Source organism: Sebastes fasciatus, chromosome 12 (assembly GCF_043250625.1).
Source record: "Sebastes fasciatus isolate fSebFas1 chromosome 12, fSebFas1.pri, whole genome shotgun sequence".
Taxonomy (NCBI): domain Eukaryota; kingdom Metazoa; phylum Chordata; class Actinopteri; order Perciformes; family Sebastidae; genus Sebastes; species Sebastes fasciatus.
This window is the reverse complement of record NC_133806.1, coordinates 24631596-24649817: the sequence shown is the minus strand read 5'-3', so window position 1 is coordinate 24649817 and position 18222 is coordinate 24631596. Positions and strand designations below refer to the sequence as shown.

Genomic DNA, 18222 nt, shown 5'->3' with positions numbered 1-18222 from the left:
ACTTTGTTTCTATTCATATTTTCACTGTGTGTACAATATATATAAATAAACTTTATTCACGTGTCAGACATAAGAAATATAATTTTACACCATAAAACAACAGATTTAACATTTCCTTATTTGTATTCCTACTTTCTTATCTGATTGTGTTCAAATAAAAATAATAATATCAGATAAATACTGAAAAATATGAAGAAATTGACACATTTTCACTCCTGAAGCCTAAACGAGAAACCTGAGTACCTGAGTAATAGAAGTGAATAAAAACTCAGAAAGTTGAAGAATTAAAAACGTTTTACAAAAGATTGAAACATTTAAAAGAACAAAGTGCAGCTATAAATGGAAGTGAATCAAATCTGAATAGTCTTTAGACTCCAACAGTCAGTGACTGAATGACCTAAGACTCTTTAGAGTCCTTCTTTCTTACTTCATTGAGTTCAAATAAAAATAATATCAGATAAATACTGAAAAATATGAGGAAATTTACACATTTTCACTCCTGAATCCTAAATGAGAAACATTCGTAGCAGAGAAGTGAACAAAAACTCAGAGAGCTGAAGAATTTAAAAGTTTTACAAAAGATTGAAACATTCAGCAGTCAGAGACTGAATGATGAATAAAAGTCTGATGGATCAGAGGAGGTCCCAGCCCCGGCACTCCTGTTTACGGGCCAGTTCTGGGTTCTTGCACCGGTTCTTTCTCTCCTTAGCTCGGTACCGAGATTTCACCGACACCAAGTGGTTCAGGTCCAGATCCTCCTCGACTCTGACCGAGCTGCTCGCCTCCAATTCCGCATCTTCGTCCCGGAGGAAGAGCTGCTGCAGGGTGCCGGTCAGGTCGTCCAAAGGGTTGCGCTGTGGAGCCGCCGCTCTCTCCTGGGTCTCTGACGGTGCCGGCGCCTCCCGAGTGTGAAACTGATGGACGACAGCCTGCATGGTTTGGTACTGTTTCACACCTGAGCGATCCCTCTTCGCAAAGTGCCTCTGCTTTCCTCCAGACCTCATCCTGAGGATCAGCTGGTGGACCAGTGTCCCCTCATACAACCTGGACAACAGAGTAACACAGTACTTTCACTATCACAAAGTATTTTACTGTGCAGTATTAGTACTTTTACTGAAACAGAGTACTACTGTAACAGGTGTAGGTGGTGGAGACTCACCTGGCGATGTGTGGTTCAGGTAGGGGGAGCCCCAGCAGCTGGTTCAGCTTGACGCTGACCTTCAGGCAGGACTGCCATTGGTTTATGGCATGATTCACGACGGCGTCCAGCTTCTGTCTGTGGCGCTGAATCTGCAGAGCTGAACCACACACACACACATCACATACCTGATCGTAACCTCAGGTGTTAGTGTTTATAACCTCCTGTGTGTCTCGTGGCGTCTCCAGTCCCACGTGTTAGTGTTTATAACCTGATCATAACAGTGTTTATAACCTGATGGTAACAATGTTTATAACCTGTTTATTACCTGCTGTGTGTCTCAGGGCATCTCCAGTACTCAGTCCCAGCAGCAGAGCCTTCACCACCTCCTGGTCCGGAGGAGGCTGAGCTCTCTGCAGCCAGTAGCAGGTGGCAGCCACCGGGAGGCGCAGCTGAGACGGTAGGCAGCTCAGAGAGTCCTCGGTCACTCCCAGAGCTCCCAGTAAGACCAGTAGACGCTGGGAGGGCTCAGCCTGGGACCACCACACAGGAGGAGGAGGGTCAGTGTCATTAAAACATTAATAAAACTCACAGTAGAAGACAACACAATGTCATCAGAATATACAGATCTCCCCGACCAACACAAACCTTTTCATAAAGTGTTTTATCTTAAATGTATAAAAGTTAACCTGAACTTCAATGTAGATTAATTCATATTAAACATATTAAATACAAGGATTGGTTTGATATCTGCACAGATGCTTCAGTTTGTAGTGAGGTGATGGTTTATGTGTAATGTGTGTATTTAATAATAATGTCAGCTTGACCCGGTCCAGCTCAGTCCAGTTCAGTCCAGTTCAGTTCAGTCTGATGACTGTGTATTGAGCGTTGTTTACTTCCTGACATTTCTGAAAGGGAAATTGTTCGTGTTTTTGAAAATGGTGCCAGCTAATCTTCACCTGATCCAGTGAGCTGAGTGTCAGCTGCTGAGTGGCGTCGGTGATAGCGGGTCGGACTGGGATGATCCTCAGCTCGAGGCCGTCTCTGTCTCGCTCCTTCACCTCCACCTCCGGCCCGTCGCCCAGCAGCAGCCCGTACATCACCTGGCGGAGCGGCCTGGAGGTCAGGTGAGCGCTGGGCATGTTGGCGTGATCCACGGGGTAGCTGAGGGTCATCCTCCGCAGCAGCAGCACGTCCAGGATGTGTGCAGTCAGCCGGGCCTGGGTCAGCGGCAGCCGGGTCCAGTCTGGAACCAGATCCGTCACCTTCAGGAGGACAGGACACAGTGTACTTATTACAAGTGTACTTCAGTACTATAGACCCCTCCCCCTCTGTTAGTAACCATGATGAGGTGTTTAGTGGACGGAGCGTTCAGTGGAGGCAGAATAATTCTCTGAACACGTTAGTTAACGCTGGCTAGCAACTATTGTCGGCTTGTTTTTTTTTAACAATGGCTGAAGACAATACTAGTTTCTCTCAATGTGTACTGTCACTCACTCTCCAGGATCACGAGTGTTAGTTGAGAAAGTTAACATTAACCAATGAGACCAGATTAGCTGAACCCTACGCCGCTGGAGACTACTTCATCCACACACTCTTGTCACAGCGTAGGAAAGCACAGTGCTATCACCAGATGAGGGACAACTTTGTTCAGCTCATTTTCTGTGTTGCATGACAGCATGGTGGAATTAGCAAGCTAAGTTAGCTAAGTAGCCAGCCGTCCGACCAGCGGGCTGGTGGCCAACAGCAGCGCTGTAAAGATAAATTGAGGGCGTATACTGTAAATCTTTGGATGTCTATAGTTAACTATCCTTCAGTAAAGTCAGTCAAAAAGAGAGTCGTACAATATCGGAGAAGCGTTTCAGAGATGGAGAGAAAGGGTTGCTAATAGTTTAACCTTCTGCTAACAGCAGCCAATGGCTCACGGCTGCTGTTAGCAGAAGGTTAGTTGACAGACAGACAGACAGACAGACAGACAGACAGACAGACAGACAGGTCTTCCATAACAACATTTACAGTAAAGGATTGTATTACTTGTTCCACTGCTGGGAGAGGAGGTGCCGTCCCGTGGATGAAGAACCTCTCCAGGGAGCTGGGAGGGAGCTGGTACTCCTTCATCCCCAGATACAGGCCCTTCAGTACCTTCTCTTTCGTCTTCCTGCTCAGATCTTCCATCAGCCCCAGCGCCGCCTCCAAGGCCTCCTGAGGCCGCTGGAAGGCCTTCAGCCAGCAGAGCAGCCCCTCCAGCCGGCCTGTTGACCCAACGCCTTTGCCTTCAGGGGCAAACTGAGCCCAGTTGATGGGCGACGTCATCTTCTGCAGCTTCACGTAATCATTCCCGGCCAAGGCAGCGAAGGCGGGCAGGAGCTGGCGCTGGATGTCGAAGAAGATGCAGAAGCTGGAGGTGTTGTAGCTCTTACAGGGGATGTAGCTCTGCGAGCCACTCTGCTCCACCGCCTCCCACTTGAAGTCCGAGATAGGCAGCAGCCCCGCCGGGAGGTCGAAGATGTAGAAGTCGCTGTCATTGGAAAGCACCGGGCACCGCCACTCCTTGGCCAGGGCAGCAATCTCCTGGTCAGCCTCCCAGTAGCACTGAGCCACCGGTACCTCCAGCCGGGCCAGCGTCTGTTTGAACACCAGCTTGATCAGCTGTGGCAGGATGCCTTCCTGCCTGTTGCCCTCCGCCGCTCGATGGGCCCTCTTGATACAACTTACGGCTCGTAGCATCTTGGTCTGAAGCTTCTTGTCGGTGTAGTCCGAGCCTCCGTCCAGCACCACGTACGGCATGATCCCGCAGTCTCTGAGGGCTTTTATGAACTTCTCAATCAGGATCTCAAATGCAGCATACTCCCCACCGTGGTTCTGGTCCAGACCTGACCAAAGGATCAACCAAAGGATCAACCAAAGGATGAAACAAAGGATCAACTAAAGGATGAAATCAAGGATCAACCAAAGGATAAAACAAAGGATCCACCAAAGGATCAACCAAAGGATGAAACAAAGGATCAACTAAAGGATGAAATCAAGGATCAACCAAAGGATAAAACAAAGGATCAACCAAAGGATGGTAAATGGTAAATGGACTTGTATTTATAGCGCATTTCTAGTCTTCCGACCACTCAAAGCGCTTTACCCTACATGTCAGCATTCACCCATTCACACACAAATTCATACACTGGTGGCAGAGGCTGCCATGCAAGGTGCCAACTTTGCCCATCAGGATCTAATCTAAATACTCATTCACACACCGATGGCTATGCCTTCGGGAGCAATTTAGGGTTTAGTGTCTTGCTCAAGGACACATTGACATGTGACCCGGAGCAGCCAGGGATCGACCTTCCGATTGGTGGACGACCTGCTCTACCCTCTGAGCCACAGCCGCCCCTAGGATGAAACAAAGGATCAACCAAAGGATGAAATAAAGGAACAACCAAAGGATGAAACAAAAGATCAACCAAGGGATCAACCAAGGAATCAACCAAAGGATCAACCAAATGAAACACCAGACCGACATCCTGCCCGTTACCTGGTTACCTAGTTACCAATAGTTGCCACGGTAGTTAGCTTTATTTACCTTGTTACCTGGTTACCTAGTTACATATAGTTACCTAAAGTAACATAGTTAGTTACATATAGTTACCTAGTTACCCATAGTTACAGAGCTGCCTGGCTACCTAAAGTTACCTAGTTAGTTAACTTTAGTTACATGATTACTTGTTGCCTAGTACGTAGTTAGTTACCTATGGTTACCTAGTTACCTTGTTACCTATAGTTACTGTGTTACCTGGTTACCTAATAATCTATAGTTACCTATAGTTACCCATAGTTATTTAGTTAATTACCTATAGTTGCCTATAGTTACCTAGTTACCTATAGTTACCTAGTTACATATTGTTACCTATAGTTACCTAGTTAGTTTGCTTTAGTTACTTAGTTACCTAGTTACTTATAGTTACCTACTGTAGTTAGTTTGTTTTAGTTACCTATAGTTATATTGTTACCTAGTTAGCTATAGCTAACTAATTAGTTACCTATAGTTACATTGTTACCTGGTTGCCTAGTTAGCTATAGTTACCTAGTTAGTTAGCTTTAGTTACTTAGTGACCTATAGTTATAGTTGTTTTAACAGCCTGCCTGATCTGAACCCAACTGGACGTCTGTGGTACTGTGATAGGCTCGTCATGGACCGTCCATGTTGTAGTGGAGTAAAAAGTACAATATTTGAAATTAACAGAAAATGGAAATACTCAAGTAAAGTAAAAGTACAGTACTTGAGTAAATGTACTTAGTTAGTTTTTATCCAATGAAATATGAAATTTTAAAGATACTTTGATTCTCATCTTATAAAATAGGATGCATGGTGATGAATTAAAGGAGTTGTGTTAATAACTTAATAATCACTTAATAATATGTAATAATGTGATCATTGTGCTGCTAAAGTGACCTGGCTTGAAGTTGCCTCATAAAAACTCATAAATGAATGACGTCATCCAGATGAAGAAATAGATAAATATAATGTCCCTGTGTGGTTGTAAGAGATGGTATCTGATGGTTTGTACTGGTGAGTTTTCAGGACCGACTTAATCTGAAGGAACTACCTGGTTTAATAAAGGTTACATTAAAAAAACAATGAAGTTTGACTTTATGGAGATAAGAGGTTTCCATCTGAAAGCAGCCGTAACAAGTATCTGATCATTAAAATATACAGTAAAGTATACTGTATTTCCTCACCTGTAGTACTTTACTCTAGTAGTACTAGAGTAGAGTACTACATGAAGTTTGACTTGACTCTGAAAGCAGCCTTAACAAGTACCTGATAATCAAAATATACAGTAAAGTATATTTCCTCACCTAGTGTATCTAGTGTAGTACTCTACTCTAGCAGAGTACAGTATCAAAGTAGTACTTGCGTCCAGTACTGCAGTCAGAGTATCTGTCCTGAGTGGAAGCAGAGCAGGTAGAGGAGGTTACACCCGAAATGTACTGTAGTAGTACTAGAGGGTACTGTACTGTAGTAGTACTAGAGGGTACTGTACTGTAGTAGTACTAGAGGGTACTGTACTGTAGTAGTACTAGAAAGTACTGTACTGTAGTAGTACTAGAGAGTACTGTACTGTAGTAGTACTAGAAAGTACTGTACTGTAGTAGTACTAGAGGGTACTGTACTATAGTAGTACTAGAAAGTACTGTACTGTAGTAGTACTAGAGAACACTGTACTGTAGTAGTACTAGAGTAATGGTCGTACCTGAGTGGTAGTAGAGCAGGTAGAGGAGGTTACAGTACTGTAGTAGTACTAGAGAGTACTGTAGTACCTGGTTGTACCTGAGTGGAAGTAGAGCAGGTAGAGGAGGTTACAGTACTTTACTAGTAGTACTACCCCTTTCACACTGAGGACTCAACCAGGGTTGAACCAGGGTTGGTTGTGTGTATGAAAGGGTTAACCCGCGTTGATTGACTCGCCTTTGCGACCAGGTCGAGAGGTGAGTCACTAACAACCGGGGCGGGACAAACCTGTTCGGTTGCAAATGAGGACGCACAGTCCCCGACGTAACTGTCACAGGTCATAGGTTGCTGTGGCTCATAAACAACCTGTGGGATGGCAGCAGGAATGATTTCAGACACACCGGAGATGAACGATAGACGATCAACACGGATATGTGGCGAGACATCGAGCTCTAGTCCTGACCGTCCGCGGTGAGGAAGAAAACATAGGTAGATGACGGGACGGTGATGGACAACGTAGTGAAACGAGCATAACAAGTCTGCTGAATGAGAGAGACATCCGCCGATACGTTACACAGAAACACACCGCGTTAATAATAAGCCGACCACCTCGCGGTACCGCCAGCTGTGCGCGCATCTGTTTATAAAGCGTGTTTGCACATCTTCTATTTTACCTTTTTAACTTTTTATCTTTAAAATAAACCTGCAAACAGATCCATCTGTCGCCTGTTCTCTCTTTTATAAAGTAACAAACTCAGTCCTAGTTCATTACATTATCAAGCAATTAGCAAACTAAATGAAATATAAACTAATTTTATTATGTTTGGACAAGTTCTTCCATTATCCAACAGTTGCCACATGTCCAGCTGAACAACTTTAGTAGATCTACTATATGTAGGAAATCTTTGCTGGGATGGTGGAGTGAGTGTAATATACATTTCAGTCTTCAAAAGTTTCTAATCCTTTTGTAAATGTACTGTAGCCTATGTGATCATATTAGATAACACAACGAGTCTAATATATGTTAAATGTGTACTGTAGATAGGCAGAGTAAAAAAGGTTCATGTTGATGAATAGATACTGTAAATCTGTATGTGTTTGCATACATTACAGCTCCATACATACAACATAGTTAACATTTTATAAAGCTAAAAATGCTGTTTGTACTATATTTACACTGTAACTCAAAAACATGCATCATTCTGTGACATTTTATGTTTTTGCTCACATTGATGATGTCACTATCATCTCCTCTCTCTGTAATCCTCCAGAGGTGTAACCCCCCACCTGTTCTAACACCTGAGCTAATGCATTGCTCCCGGGTCTTACCCTACTTTACTAGTAGTACTAAAGTAATAATAATACATAATAAATAATAAATAATAAATAATAAATTAATAATAATAAATTGGTCCTGGTCGTCTCTGAGTGAATGTAGTAGTATTGTAGTAGTACTAGTAGTACTAGAGTACGTGGTGGTCGTACCTGAGCTGAAATAGAGCAGGTAGAGGAGGTTACAGCCGTCGACCACCAGCCGGCTCCTCCTGAACTGGACGTCCCGGTAGATCCTCCGGTTGTTCTCCAGCAGAGAGGTCAGGCTTTGGACTCCCATCCTCGGTCACATTGAGCCAAGGAGCCGCTCCTAGACGCTCTTATAGTCCGCTGCTCCGTCTCAGCTTCCTTAAGTTTCATTTTCCAGACATCACACCTTGTGATTCTCAGCAGGTGTCCACCAGGGTTTTACACATTTATACAAGTATATGAATATGGATATAAAGGTTATGTTACCTGCTTAAATTTATGAGCTCAGAGAAGAAGAAAACACACGGAGACAACATGGTTTTATTAGGAGACTTTCTGTCCTTTCTGACCTTCTTTTATTATCAATATCGATCTTTTTTTTTTTGTAATTCACTTTTTATTGATTTTCCAAAAGATGTGACATCACACAGAACAAAGACATCAGAAACAAAACAAAAAAACAGTAATAACAATAAAAGTACTAATACACACTGTGTACAAAATACTAGTACTGCATTCTAAAACCTTAGTGAAGTAAAAGTATGTCAGTATATCATCTAAATGTAGTTAAAGTAGTCTACTATAGGAGAAGAAGTAGAAAAGAGCTGAACATCTAAATAGTCAATTAAAGTACAAGTACCTCAATATGTACTTCAGTACAGTGCTTGAGTTAACGTGCTAAGTACCTGCATATCAGTAACTGCATCTGTTGTAAACCAATAACAACTTCTACAAAAACAAGAGAGAGTTTGGGAAAGGAAAGTGAAACCTAGAAGGGAACCCTGAAACTGTTATACCACTGACAGTAGAGGGGAACCCTGAAACTGTTATAACGCTGAGAGTAAAGGCACAGTAAAGTCCAGTTGGACTGAGAGCTGGAACCAGTTAGTGTGATGAAACAGCTGAAAACAGATAAAGTTGGTTTACCATTTCACACACACACACACACACACACACACACACACACACACACACACACACACTCATTATGCCCATCAGGCCGACTCATACAGGTCCATCGTCACTGTGTCTGTAAATGAAATAAACACTAATGTTAGAATAAATCTAATGTGGAGCAACTCTCCTATCAGACATCATTATACTTAAATGTGTTGATTAAAAATGGCCCATTTTTTACTTTTAAAAAATATTAATTTAAAGGGACTGTTTGTAACTTCTTACACGTATAAATCACCCGGGTCGGTGTCCCATGCGTGCCCGCATATAAGCACTCGCGTGTGGCTACGCTGTTCAGACAAGATTCCCACACAAACTACACGGAAGCACCAAAACCGCAAAGTTATATCTAGTGAAGCCCGTCTGTTAAACAGTGTTGGCCGCGGTAGTAGTACGCGGGGGAGACCGTAGCTTTGATCTCCAGGGCCGGAGTCTCTGCTGTACTCTGCTCCTCTGCTCTTCTGCCTGCCGGCTGTCTGCTTGCTTTCACTCAGCCCGCTCAACCTCACGTGCATGCGCTACACACTACACACTGCAGAAAAGTTAGTTTAGCTCTGAGAATATCTAGTGAATGTACAGCGGACGTTTGTGCAGAAATAAATGCTGCAGCTCCTCCAGACCAACAGAGGTTTTCCGTGTTTTGTGAAGTGACGGGGCTCCGCAGCGAGAAACGTTATCTCGTGTCTCCCCTGTTTCCTCCGGCCGTGGTCGGGAGGCTGAAGCAGGAAAAGCCAACACTAGGATCAGCAGTGATTCATGGAGAGACCTTCATCTGGTCAGCTAACATTACTGCCAAGCAGGTGAAATATAGAGTGATATTGTGGTTTTAGCTGACGTGTGTCGCCTCACTGTTTTGAGCGATGCTCGTTCATGTCTGTAGAGCGAGCACAAGCACGAATCAGCCGCTGACTTTCATTGACTTAACGGCCACAGGTGTCGCTGTTAACAAGCAATTCTGAAAGTTACAAATAGTCCCTTTAAGGCAGTGTTATGTTTAGGAGTAGACTGGAAAATGATTTTTCAATTTAATATTAATTTAATTTTGATTTTGGCAGCAATAATGCTTTTAACAACATGGGAATTGAAATCTGAATTTGTTTTTTAATTATTTTGATTTAGTCACATATGTATATTTCCATTCAACATCTGGTTTGGATCATAATGCATGTTTGATTTTAACGTCGTCATTTCATATACCGTACAAACCAGTGATTTATCCAGTTAATATCAGCAGATGAATCAATAATGAAATAATCACTAGTTGCTGCTACAGTCTAAATTGAATCTGTCAAACTTAAATAAAACTTTTAAAGATAATTAGTTAAATAAAATCTTAACACTTTTATACCTATTTTTCAAATATTTCATTAAATATTCTGTTTCCAGACTAACTGAAAATTATTGTGAATAATTACTTTTTTATTCTTTATCGGCATTAATGTTTTGGAATCATTTTGTAAACAAACCAGAAATAACAAAAGTCTGTCAAAGTGTTTCCAATCAATAATTTCTCATCGAAAAGTCGATCGACAGAAAATTAAACAGCAACAAATTGAATAATCTATTTATCTTCATTTTTCAAGCAAAAATGACAATATTCTGAATCTCTTCTTAGTTTGTTGTAGTAAATTAAATATTTTCAGGTTTTGGACTGAAAGCAGCTTTAAAATGTCACTCAGCTGAAAATATTATTCTATATTTTCTGACAATTAAAACAAAAAGGTCTGCAACAAACTCAATGAGTTTATCAAAATGATAATTTTATTTTTTAAGCATTTGAAGTGTCGACCATTCCCTCATTATAGCTCCTTAAATGTGAGAATTTATAATACCTTATCTTATATCGTTGTAAACTGAATATTTAAGAAAAAGATAAAAGTGAATTCAGCCTATCACACCCCAGACTCTCTTTATCTGCTCTTTTATGACCTGTGTGTGTGGATGAGAATAAAATGTTTATTAAAATTTTATAAATCTTTTAAAGGAGCTCACTTTGTTTATATTCATATTTTCACTGTGTACATACAATATACAAATCTAAACTTTATTCACGTGTCAGACATAAGAAATATAATTTTACACCATAAAACCACAGATTTAACATTTCCTTATTAGTATTCCTACTTTCTTATCTCATTGAGTTCAAATAAAAATAATAATAATATCAGATGAATACTGAAAAATATGAAGAAATTGACACATTTTCACTCCTGAAGCCTAAATGAGAAACATTCGTCCCTGAGTGGCAGAGAAGTGAAGAAAAACTCAGAGAGCTTAAGAATTTAAAAGTTTTACAAAAGATTGAAACATTCAGCAGTCAGAGACTGAATGATGAATAAAAGTCTGATGGATCAGAGGAGGTCCCAGCCCCGGCACTCCTGTTTACGGGACAGTTCTGGGTTCTTGCACCGGTTCTTTCTCTCTTTAGCTCGGTACCGAGATTTCAATTACACCAGGTGGTTCAGGTGCAGATCCTCCTCAATTCTGACCAAGCTGCTCGCCTCCAAGTCCTCATCTTCGTCCAGGAGGAAGAGCTGCTGCAGGGTGGCGGGCAGGTCGTCCAAAGGGTTGCGCTGTGGAGCTCTCTCCTGGGTCTCTGACGGCGCCAGCGCCTCCCAAGTGTGAAACTGGTGGACGACAGCCTGCATGGTTTGGTACCGTTTCACACCTGAGCGATCCGTCTTCACAAAGGGCCTCAGCTTTCCTCCAGACCTCATCCTGAGTATCAGCTGGTGGACCAGTTTCCCCTCATACAACCTGGACAACAGAGTAACACAGTACTTTTACTGTGCAGTAGTAGTACTTTTACTGAAACAAAGTACTACTGTAACAGGTGTAGGTGGTGGAGACTCACCTGGCAATGTGTGGTTCAGGTAGGGGGAACCCCAGCAGCTGGTTCAGCTGGACGCTGACATTCAGGCAGGACTGCCATTGGTTTAAGGCATGATTCACGGTGGCGTCCAGCTTCTGTCTGTGGCGCTGAATCTGCAGAGCTGAACCACACACACACACATCACATACCTGATCGTAACCTCAGGTGTTAGTGTTTATAACCTCCTGTGTGTCTCGTGGCGTCTCCAGTACTCAGTCCCAGGTGTTAGTGTTTATAACCTGATCATAACAGTGTTTATAACCTGTTTATTACCTGCTGTGTGTCTCAGGGCGTCTCCAGTACTCAGTCCCAGCAGCAGAGCATTCACCACCTCCTGGTCCGGAGGAGGCTGAGCTCTCTGCAGCCAGTAGCAGGTGGCGGCCGCCGGGAGGCGCAGCTGAGACGGCAGGCGGCTCAGAGAGTCCTCCGTCACTCCCAGAGCTCCCAGTAAGATCAGTAGACGCTGGGAGGGCTCAGCCTGGGACCACCACACAGGAGGAGGAGGGTCAGTGTCATTAAAACATTAATAAAACTCACAGTAGAAGACAACACAATGTCATCAGAATATACAGATCTCCCCGACCAACACAAACCTTTTCATAAAGTGTTTTATCTTAAATGTATAAAAGTTAGCCTGAACTTAATTTAGATTAATTCATATTAAACATATTAAATACAAGGATTGGTTTGATATCTGCACAGCTACTTCAGTTTGTAGTGAGGTGATGGTTTATGTGTATTTAATAATAATGTCAGCGTGACCCGGTTCAGCTCGGTCCAGTTCAGTCCAGCTCAGTCCAGCTCAGTCCAGTTGAGTCCAGTTCAGTTCAGTCTGATGACTGTGTATTGAGCGTTGTTTACTTCCTGACATTTCTGAAAGGGAAATTGTTAGTGTTTTTGAAAATGGCGCCGGCTAATCTTCACCTGATCCAGTGAGCTGAGTGTCAGCTGCTGAGTGGCGTCGGTGATTGCAGGTCGGACTGGGATGAACCTCAGCTCGAGGCCGTCTCTGTCTCGCTCCTCCACCTCCGGCCCGTCGCCCAGCAGCAGCCCGTACATCACCTGGCGGAGCGGCCTGGAGGTCAGGTGAGCGCTGGGCATGTCGGCGTGATCCACGGGGTAGCTGAGGGACATCCTCCGCAGCAGCAGCACGTCCAGGATGTCATCAGTCAGCCGGGCCTGGGTCAGCGGCAGCCGGATCCAGTCTGGAACCAGATCCGTCACCTTCAGGAGGACAGGACACAATGTACTTATTACAAGTGTACTTCAGTACTATAGACCCCCCTCTGTTAGTAACCATGATGAGGTGTTTAGTGGACGGAGCGTTCAGTGGAGGCAGAATAATTCTCTGAACACGTTAGTTAACGCTGGCTGGCAACTATTGTTGGCTTGTTTTTTTTTAACAATGGCTGAAGACAATACTAGTTTCTCTCAATATGTTCTGTCATTCACTCTCCAGGATCACGAGTGTTAGTTGAGAAAGTTAACATTAACCAATGAGACCAGATTAGCTGAACCCTACGCCGCTGGAAACTACTTCATCCACACACTCTTGTCACAGCGTAGGAAAGCACAGTGCTATCACCAGATGAGGGACAACTTTGTTCAGCTCATTTTCTGTGTTTCATGACAGCATGGTGGAATTAGCAAGCTAAGTTAGCTAAGTAGCCAGCCGTCCGACCAGCGGGCTGGTGGCCAACAGCAGCGCTGTAAAGATAAATTGAGGGCGTATAAATCTTTGGATGCCTATAGTTAACTATCCTTCAGTAAAGTCAATCAAAAAGAGAGTCGTTCAATATCGGCGAAGCGTTTCAGAGATGGAGAGAAAGGGTTGCTAATAGTTTAACCTTCTGCTAACAGCAGCCAATGACTCACGGCTGCTGTTAGCAGAAGGTTAGTTGACAGACAGACAGACAGACAGACAGACAGACAGACAGACAGGTCTTCCATAACAACATTTACAGTAAAGGATTGTATTACTTGTTCCACTGCTGGGAGAGGAGGTGCCTCCCCTTGGATGAAGAACCTCTTCAGGGAGCTGGGAGGGAGCTGGTACTCCTTCATCCCCAGATACAGGCCCTTCAGTACCTCCTCCTTCGTCTTCCTGCTCAGATCTCCCATCAGCCCCAGCGCCGCCTTCAAGGCCTCCTGAGGCTGCTGGAAGGCCCTCAGCCAGCAGAGCAGCCCCTTCAGCCGGCCTGTTGTCCCAACGCCTTTGCCTTTAGGGGCAAACTGAGCCCAGTTGATGGGCGACGTCATCTTCTGCAGATTCACGTAATCATTCCCGGCCAAGGCAGCGAAGGCGGGCAGGAGCTGGCGCTGGATGCTGAAGAAGTTGCAGAAGCTGGAGGTGTTGTAGCTCTTACAGGGGATGTAGCTCTGCGAGCCACTCTGCTCCACCGCCTCCCACTGGAAGTCCGAGAGGGGCAGCAGCCCCGCCGGGAGGTCGAAGATGTAGAAGTCGCTGTCATCGGAAAGCACCGGGCACCGCCACTCCCTGGCCAGGGCAGCAATCTCCTGGTCAGCCTCCCAGTAGCACTGAGCCACCGGTACCTCCAGCCGGGCCAGCGTCTGTTTGAACACCAGCTTGACCAGCTGTGGCAGGATGCCCTCCTGGCTGTTGCCCTCCGCCGCTTGATGGGCCTTCTTGATACGACTTAAGGCTTTTAGCTTCAAGGTCTGGAGCTTCTTGTCGGTGTAGTCCGAGCATCCGTCCAGCACCACGTGCGGCTCGATCCCGCAGTCTCTGAGGGCTTTGATGAACTTCTCAATCTGGACCTCAAACGCAGCATACTCCCCACCGTGGTTCTGGTCCAGACCTGACCAAAGGATCAACCAAAGGATCAATCAAAGGATCAATCAAAGGATGAAACAAAGGATCAACCAAAGGATCAATCAAAGGATCAATCAAAGGATCAACCAAAGGTTGAAACAAAGGATCAACCAAAGGATGGTAAAAGGTAAATGGACTTGTATTTATAGTGCATTTCTAGTGCTCTACCCTCTGAGCCACAGCCGCCCCTTGAGCCACAGCTGCCCCTAGGATGAAACAAAGGACCTTACCTAGTTAGTTAGCTTTAGTTAACTATAGTTAACTAAAGCTAACTTACTAACTAGGTAACTATAGATGACTAACTAGGTAACTAAAGCTAACTAGGTAACCAGGTAACAAGGTAACTATAGGTAACTAACTAGGTAGCAAGGTAACTATAGTGACCTATAGTTACCTTGTTTTAACAGCCTGCCTGATCTGAACCCAACTGGACGTCTGTGGTACTGTGATAGGCTCGTCATGGACCGTCCATGTTGTAGTGGAGTAAAAAGTACAATATTTGAAATTAACAGAAAATGGAAATACTCAAGTAAAGTAAAAGTACAGTACTTGAGTAAATGTACTTAGTTAGTTTTTATCCAATGAAATATGAGATTTTAAAGATACTTTGATTCTCATCTTATAAAATAGGATGCATGGTGATGGATTAAAGGAGTTGTGTTAATAACTTAATAATCACTTAATAATATGTAATAATGTGATCATTGTGCTGCTAAAGTGACCTGGCTTGAAGTTGCCTCATAAAAACTCATAAATGAATGACGTCATCCAGATGAAGAAATAGATAAATAGCCTTGGGACACTTGGCGTGGTGGCTGCGTGATACAGGCGTTGGGCATTCACACCAGCTGAGACGCTGTGTGGCTGCTCTAACCTGTTAACAGGGACGCCGAAATAAAAAACAACAGGTATGTCCCTGTGTGGTTGTAAGAGATGGTATCTGATAGTTTGTACTGGTGAGTTTTAAGTAAAGATTTAATCTGAAGGAACCACCTGGTTTAATAAAGGTTACATAAAAAAACAATAAAGTTTGACTTTATGGAGATAAGAGGTTTCCATCTGAAAGCAGCCTTAACAAGTATCTGATCATTAAAATATACAGTAAAGTATACTGTATTTCCTCACCTGTAGTACTTTACTCTAGTAGTACTAGAGTAGAGTACTACATGAAGTTTGACTTGACTCTGACAGCAGCCTTAACAAGTATCAGATAATCAAAATATACAGTAAAGTATATTTCCTCACCTACACTGCATCTAGTGTAGTACTCTACTCTAGTAGAGTACAGTATCAAAGTAGTACTTGCGTCCCATACTGCAGTCAGAGTATCTGTCCTGAGTGGAAGCAGAGCAGGTAGAGGAGGTTACACCCAAACTGTACTCTAGTAGTACTAGAGGGTACTGTACTGTAGTAGTACTAGAGAGTACTGTACTGTAGTAGTAGTAGAGTAATGGTCATACCTGAGTGGTAGTAGAGCAGGTAGAGGAGGTTACAGTACTGTAGTAGTACTAGTAGTACTAGAGTACCTGGTCATACCTGAGTGGTAGTAGAGCAGGTAGAGGAGGTTACAGTACTGTAGTAGTACTAGTAGTACTAGAGTACCTGGTCATACCTGAGTGGTAGTAGAGCAGGTAGAGGAGGTTACAGTACTGTAGTAGTACTAGTAGTACTAGAGTACCTGGTTGTACCTGAGTGGTAGTAGAGCAGGTAGAGGAGGTTATAGTACTGTAGTAGTACTAGTAGTACTACCCCTTTCACACTGAGGACTCAACCAGGGTTGAACCAGGGTTGGTTGTGTGTATGAAAGGGTTAACCCGCGTTGATCGACCCGCCTTTGCAACCAGGTCAGGACCTGTCGGAGTCGGAGTCGCTAACAACCGGGGCGGGACAAACCTGTTCGGTTGCAAATGAGTACGCTCAGTCCGTGATGTAACTGTCACAGGTCTCCGTGGCTCATAAACAACCTGTGGGATGGCAGCAGGAATGATTTCAGACACACTGGAGGTGAACGATAGACGATCAACACGGATATGTGGCGAGACATCGAGCTCTAGTCCTGACCGTCCGCGGTGAGGAAGAAAACATAGGTAGATGACGGGACGGTGATGGACAACGTAGTGAAACGAGCATAACAAGTCTGCTGAATGAGAGAGACATCCGCCGATACGTTACACAGAAACACACCGAGTTAATAGTAAGCCGACCACCTCACGGGGCCGCAAGCACATCTGTTTTTCTCTCTGTTATAAAGTAACAAACTCAGTCCTAGTTCATTACATTATCAAGCAATTAGCAAACTAAATGAAATCTAAACTAATTATATTATGTTTGGACAAGTTCTTAAATTATCCAACAGTTGCCACATGTCCAGCTGAACAACTTTAGTAGATCTACTATATGTAGGAAATCTTTGCATTGCTCCCGGGTCTGACCCTACTTTACTAGTAGTACTAGAGTAATAATAATAAATAATAAATAATAAATAATAAATTAATAATAATAAATTGGTCCTGGTCGTCCCTGAGTGGAAGTAGGACAGGTAGTGGAGGTTACAGTACTGTAGTAGTACTACTAGTACTAGTAGTACTAGAGTACCTGGTGGTCGTACCTGAGCTGAAGTAGAGCAGGTAGAGGAGGTTACAGCCGTCGACCACCAGCTTGCTCCCGCTGAACGGGACGTACTTGTAGATATTTGGGTGGTTCTTCAGCAGAGAGGTCAGGCTTTGGACTCCCATCCTCGGTCACATTGAGCCGAGGAGCCGCTCCCAGACGCTCTTATAGTCCGCTGCTCCGTCTCAGTTTCCTTAAGTTTCATTTTCCAGACATCACACCTTGTGATTCTCAGCAGGTGTCCACAAGACTGCTGCAGGGTTTTACACATTTATACAAGTATATGAATATGGATGTAAGCACCATTTACTAGTGCCAAGTTTATGTTTATTGTTTTGATAATATTATTTGCTGAAGTTCAGTGAGAAATATATTTCAGTTAAATGTGAGAGAATATTATGACTATATATGGTGATTCCTTCCTGTATGTTTACCACTGTGAATTTGAGTTTAGTCCTGTGAGGCTTCCGTACACACGTGACTTAGGGACAGGAAGTGAACTTTTATTGTGAAATGACTTTTTTTTTTTGATACTTTGTTTTTATTGCTTTTCCATGACAGAAAGACAACACACACATAGAACAATATAACAAAACAAAAAACATGAAAGGATATAGATTGCCCTGTCTCTACAAAGTTTTCTTATTACTATGACATATTCAATGGTTAATTTCCTCATCCTGTCGTTGACATGTAAACATTGTCCATTTCTCCCACTTCTCTCGACATTGCTCCTCTTGTGTTCTTATCCTATGGGTTAACAGTTCCATATCATATAATTCATTCACAATTTGTGAAATGACTTTTATTGTGAAAAGTCATTGAGTTACCGGCGGAGCAACACGGTTGTTTTACCGTTGCCGTTGGCGTTGCTACCGGGCCGACTCAACGCGTAAAACATTGTGATGTCGTCCTTGAAGTGTGGTTAATGACAGAAAGTAAGTTAAGACGAAGATAGAAGTATGAAGACTAAAGATAGCCACTACAATGGATATAAAGGTGATATTACATGATGACATTTTTGAGCTCAGAGAAGAATAAAAAAAACCGCAGAGAAAACATGGTTT

General features: G+C 43.3%; 2 protein-coding genes and 1 long non-coding RNA gene across 5 annotated transcripts; 1 reads left to right on the top strand and 2 right to left on the bottom strand.

The window, feature by feature from the left end:
* Positions 1–38: 38 nt before the first annotated feature.
* Positions 39–8053, bottom strand: LOC141779440 (single-strand DNA endonuclease ASTE1-like). 3 transcript variants are annotated; one of them, XM_074654272.1, is made up of 6 exons: positions 7848–8053; positions 3173–4011; positions 2098–2403; positions 1467–1671; positions 1160–1298; positions 39–1044 (listed from the first exon to the last, which is right to left on the bottom strand). In XM_074654272.1, the coding sequence occupies exons 1-6, from the start codon at positions 7972–7974 to the stop codon at positions 633–635; spliced, it is 2028 nt and encodes a 675-aa protein (XP_074510373.1). In that variant the 5' UTR covers positions 7975–8053; the 3' UTR covers positions 39–632. The 3 variants fall into 3 exon arrangements, with proteins under 3 accessions (XP_074510373.1, XP_074510375.1, XP_074510374.1); XM_074654274.1 differs by lacking the exon at positions 7848–8053 and adding an exon at positions 5990–6102; XM_074654273.1 differs by lacking the exon at positions 7848–8053 and adding an exon at positions 4387–4608.
* On the top strand, positions 6458–16403 carry LOC141779444 (uncharacterized). The gene is made up of 3 exons (XR_012596297.1): positions 6458–6489; positions 15908–16033; positions 16262–16403. It is a non-coding gene; the product is annotated as an uncharacterized LOC141779444 (long non-coding RNA).
* On the bottom strand, positions 10583–17667 carry LOC141779443 (single-strand DNA endonuclease ASTE1-like). Its single transcript, XM_074654276.1, has 6 exons — positions 17154–17667; positions 13693–14531; positions 12637–12936; positions 11986–12190; positions 11695–11833; positions 10583–11597 (listed from the first exon to the last, which is right to left on the bottom strand). The coding sequence occupies exons 1-6, from the start codon at positions 17278–17280 to the stop codon at positions 11288–11290; spliced, it is 1920 nt and encodes a 639-aa protein (XP_074510377.1). The 5' UTR covers positions 17281–17667; the 3' UTR covers positions 10583–11287.
* Between the last annotated feature and the right edge of the window lie 555 nt (positions 17668–18222).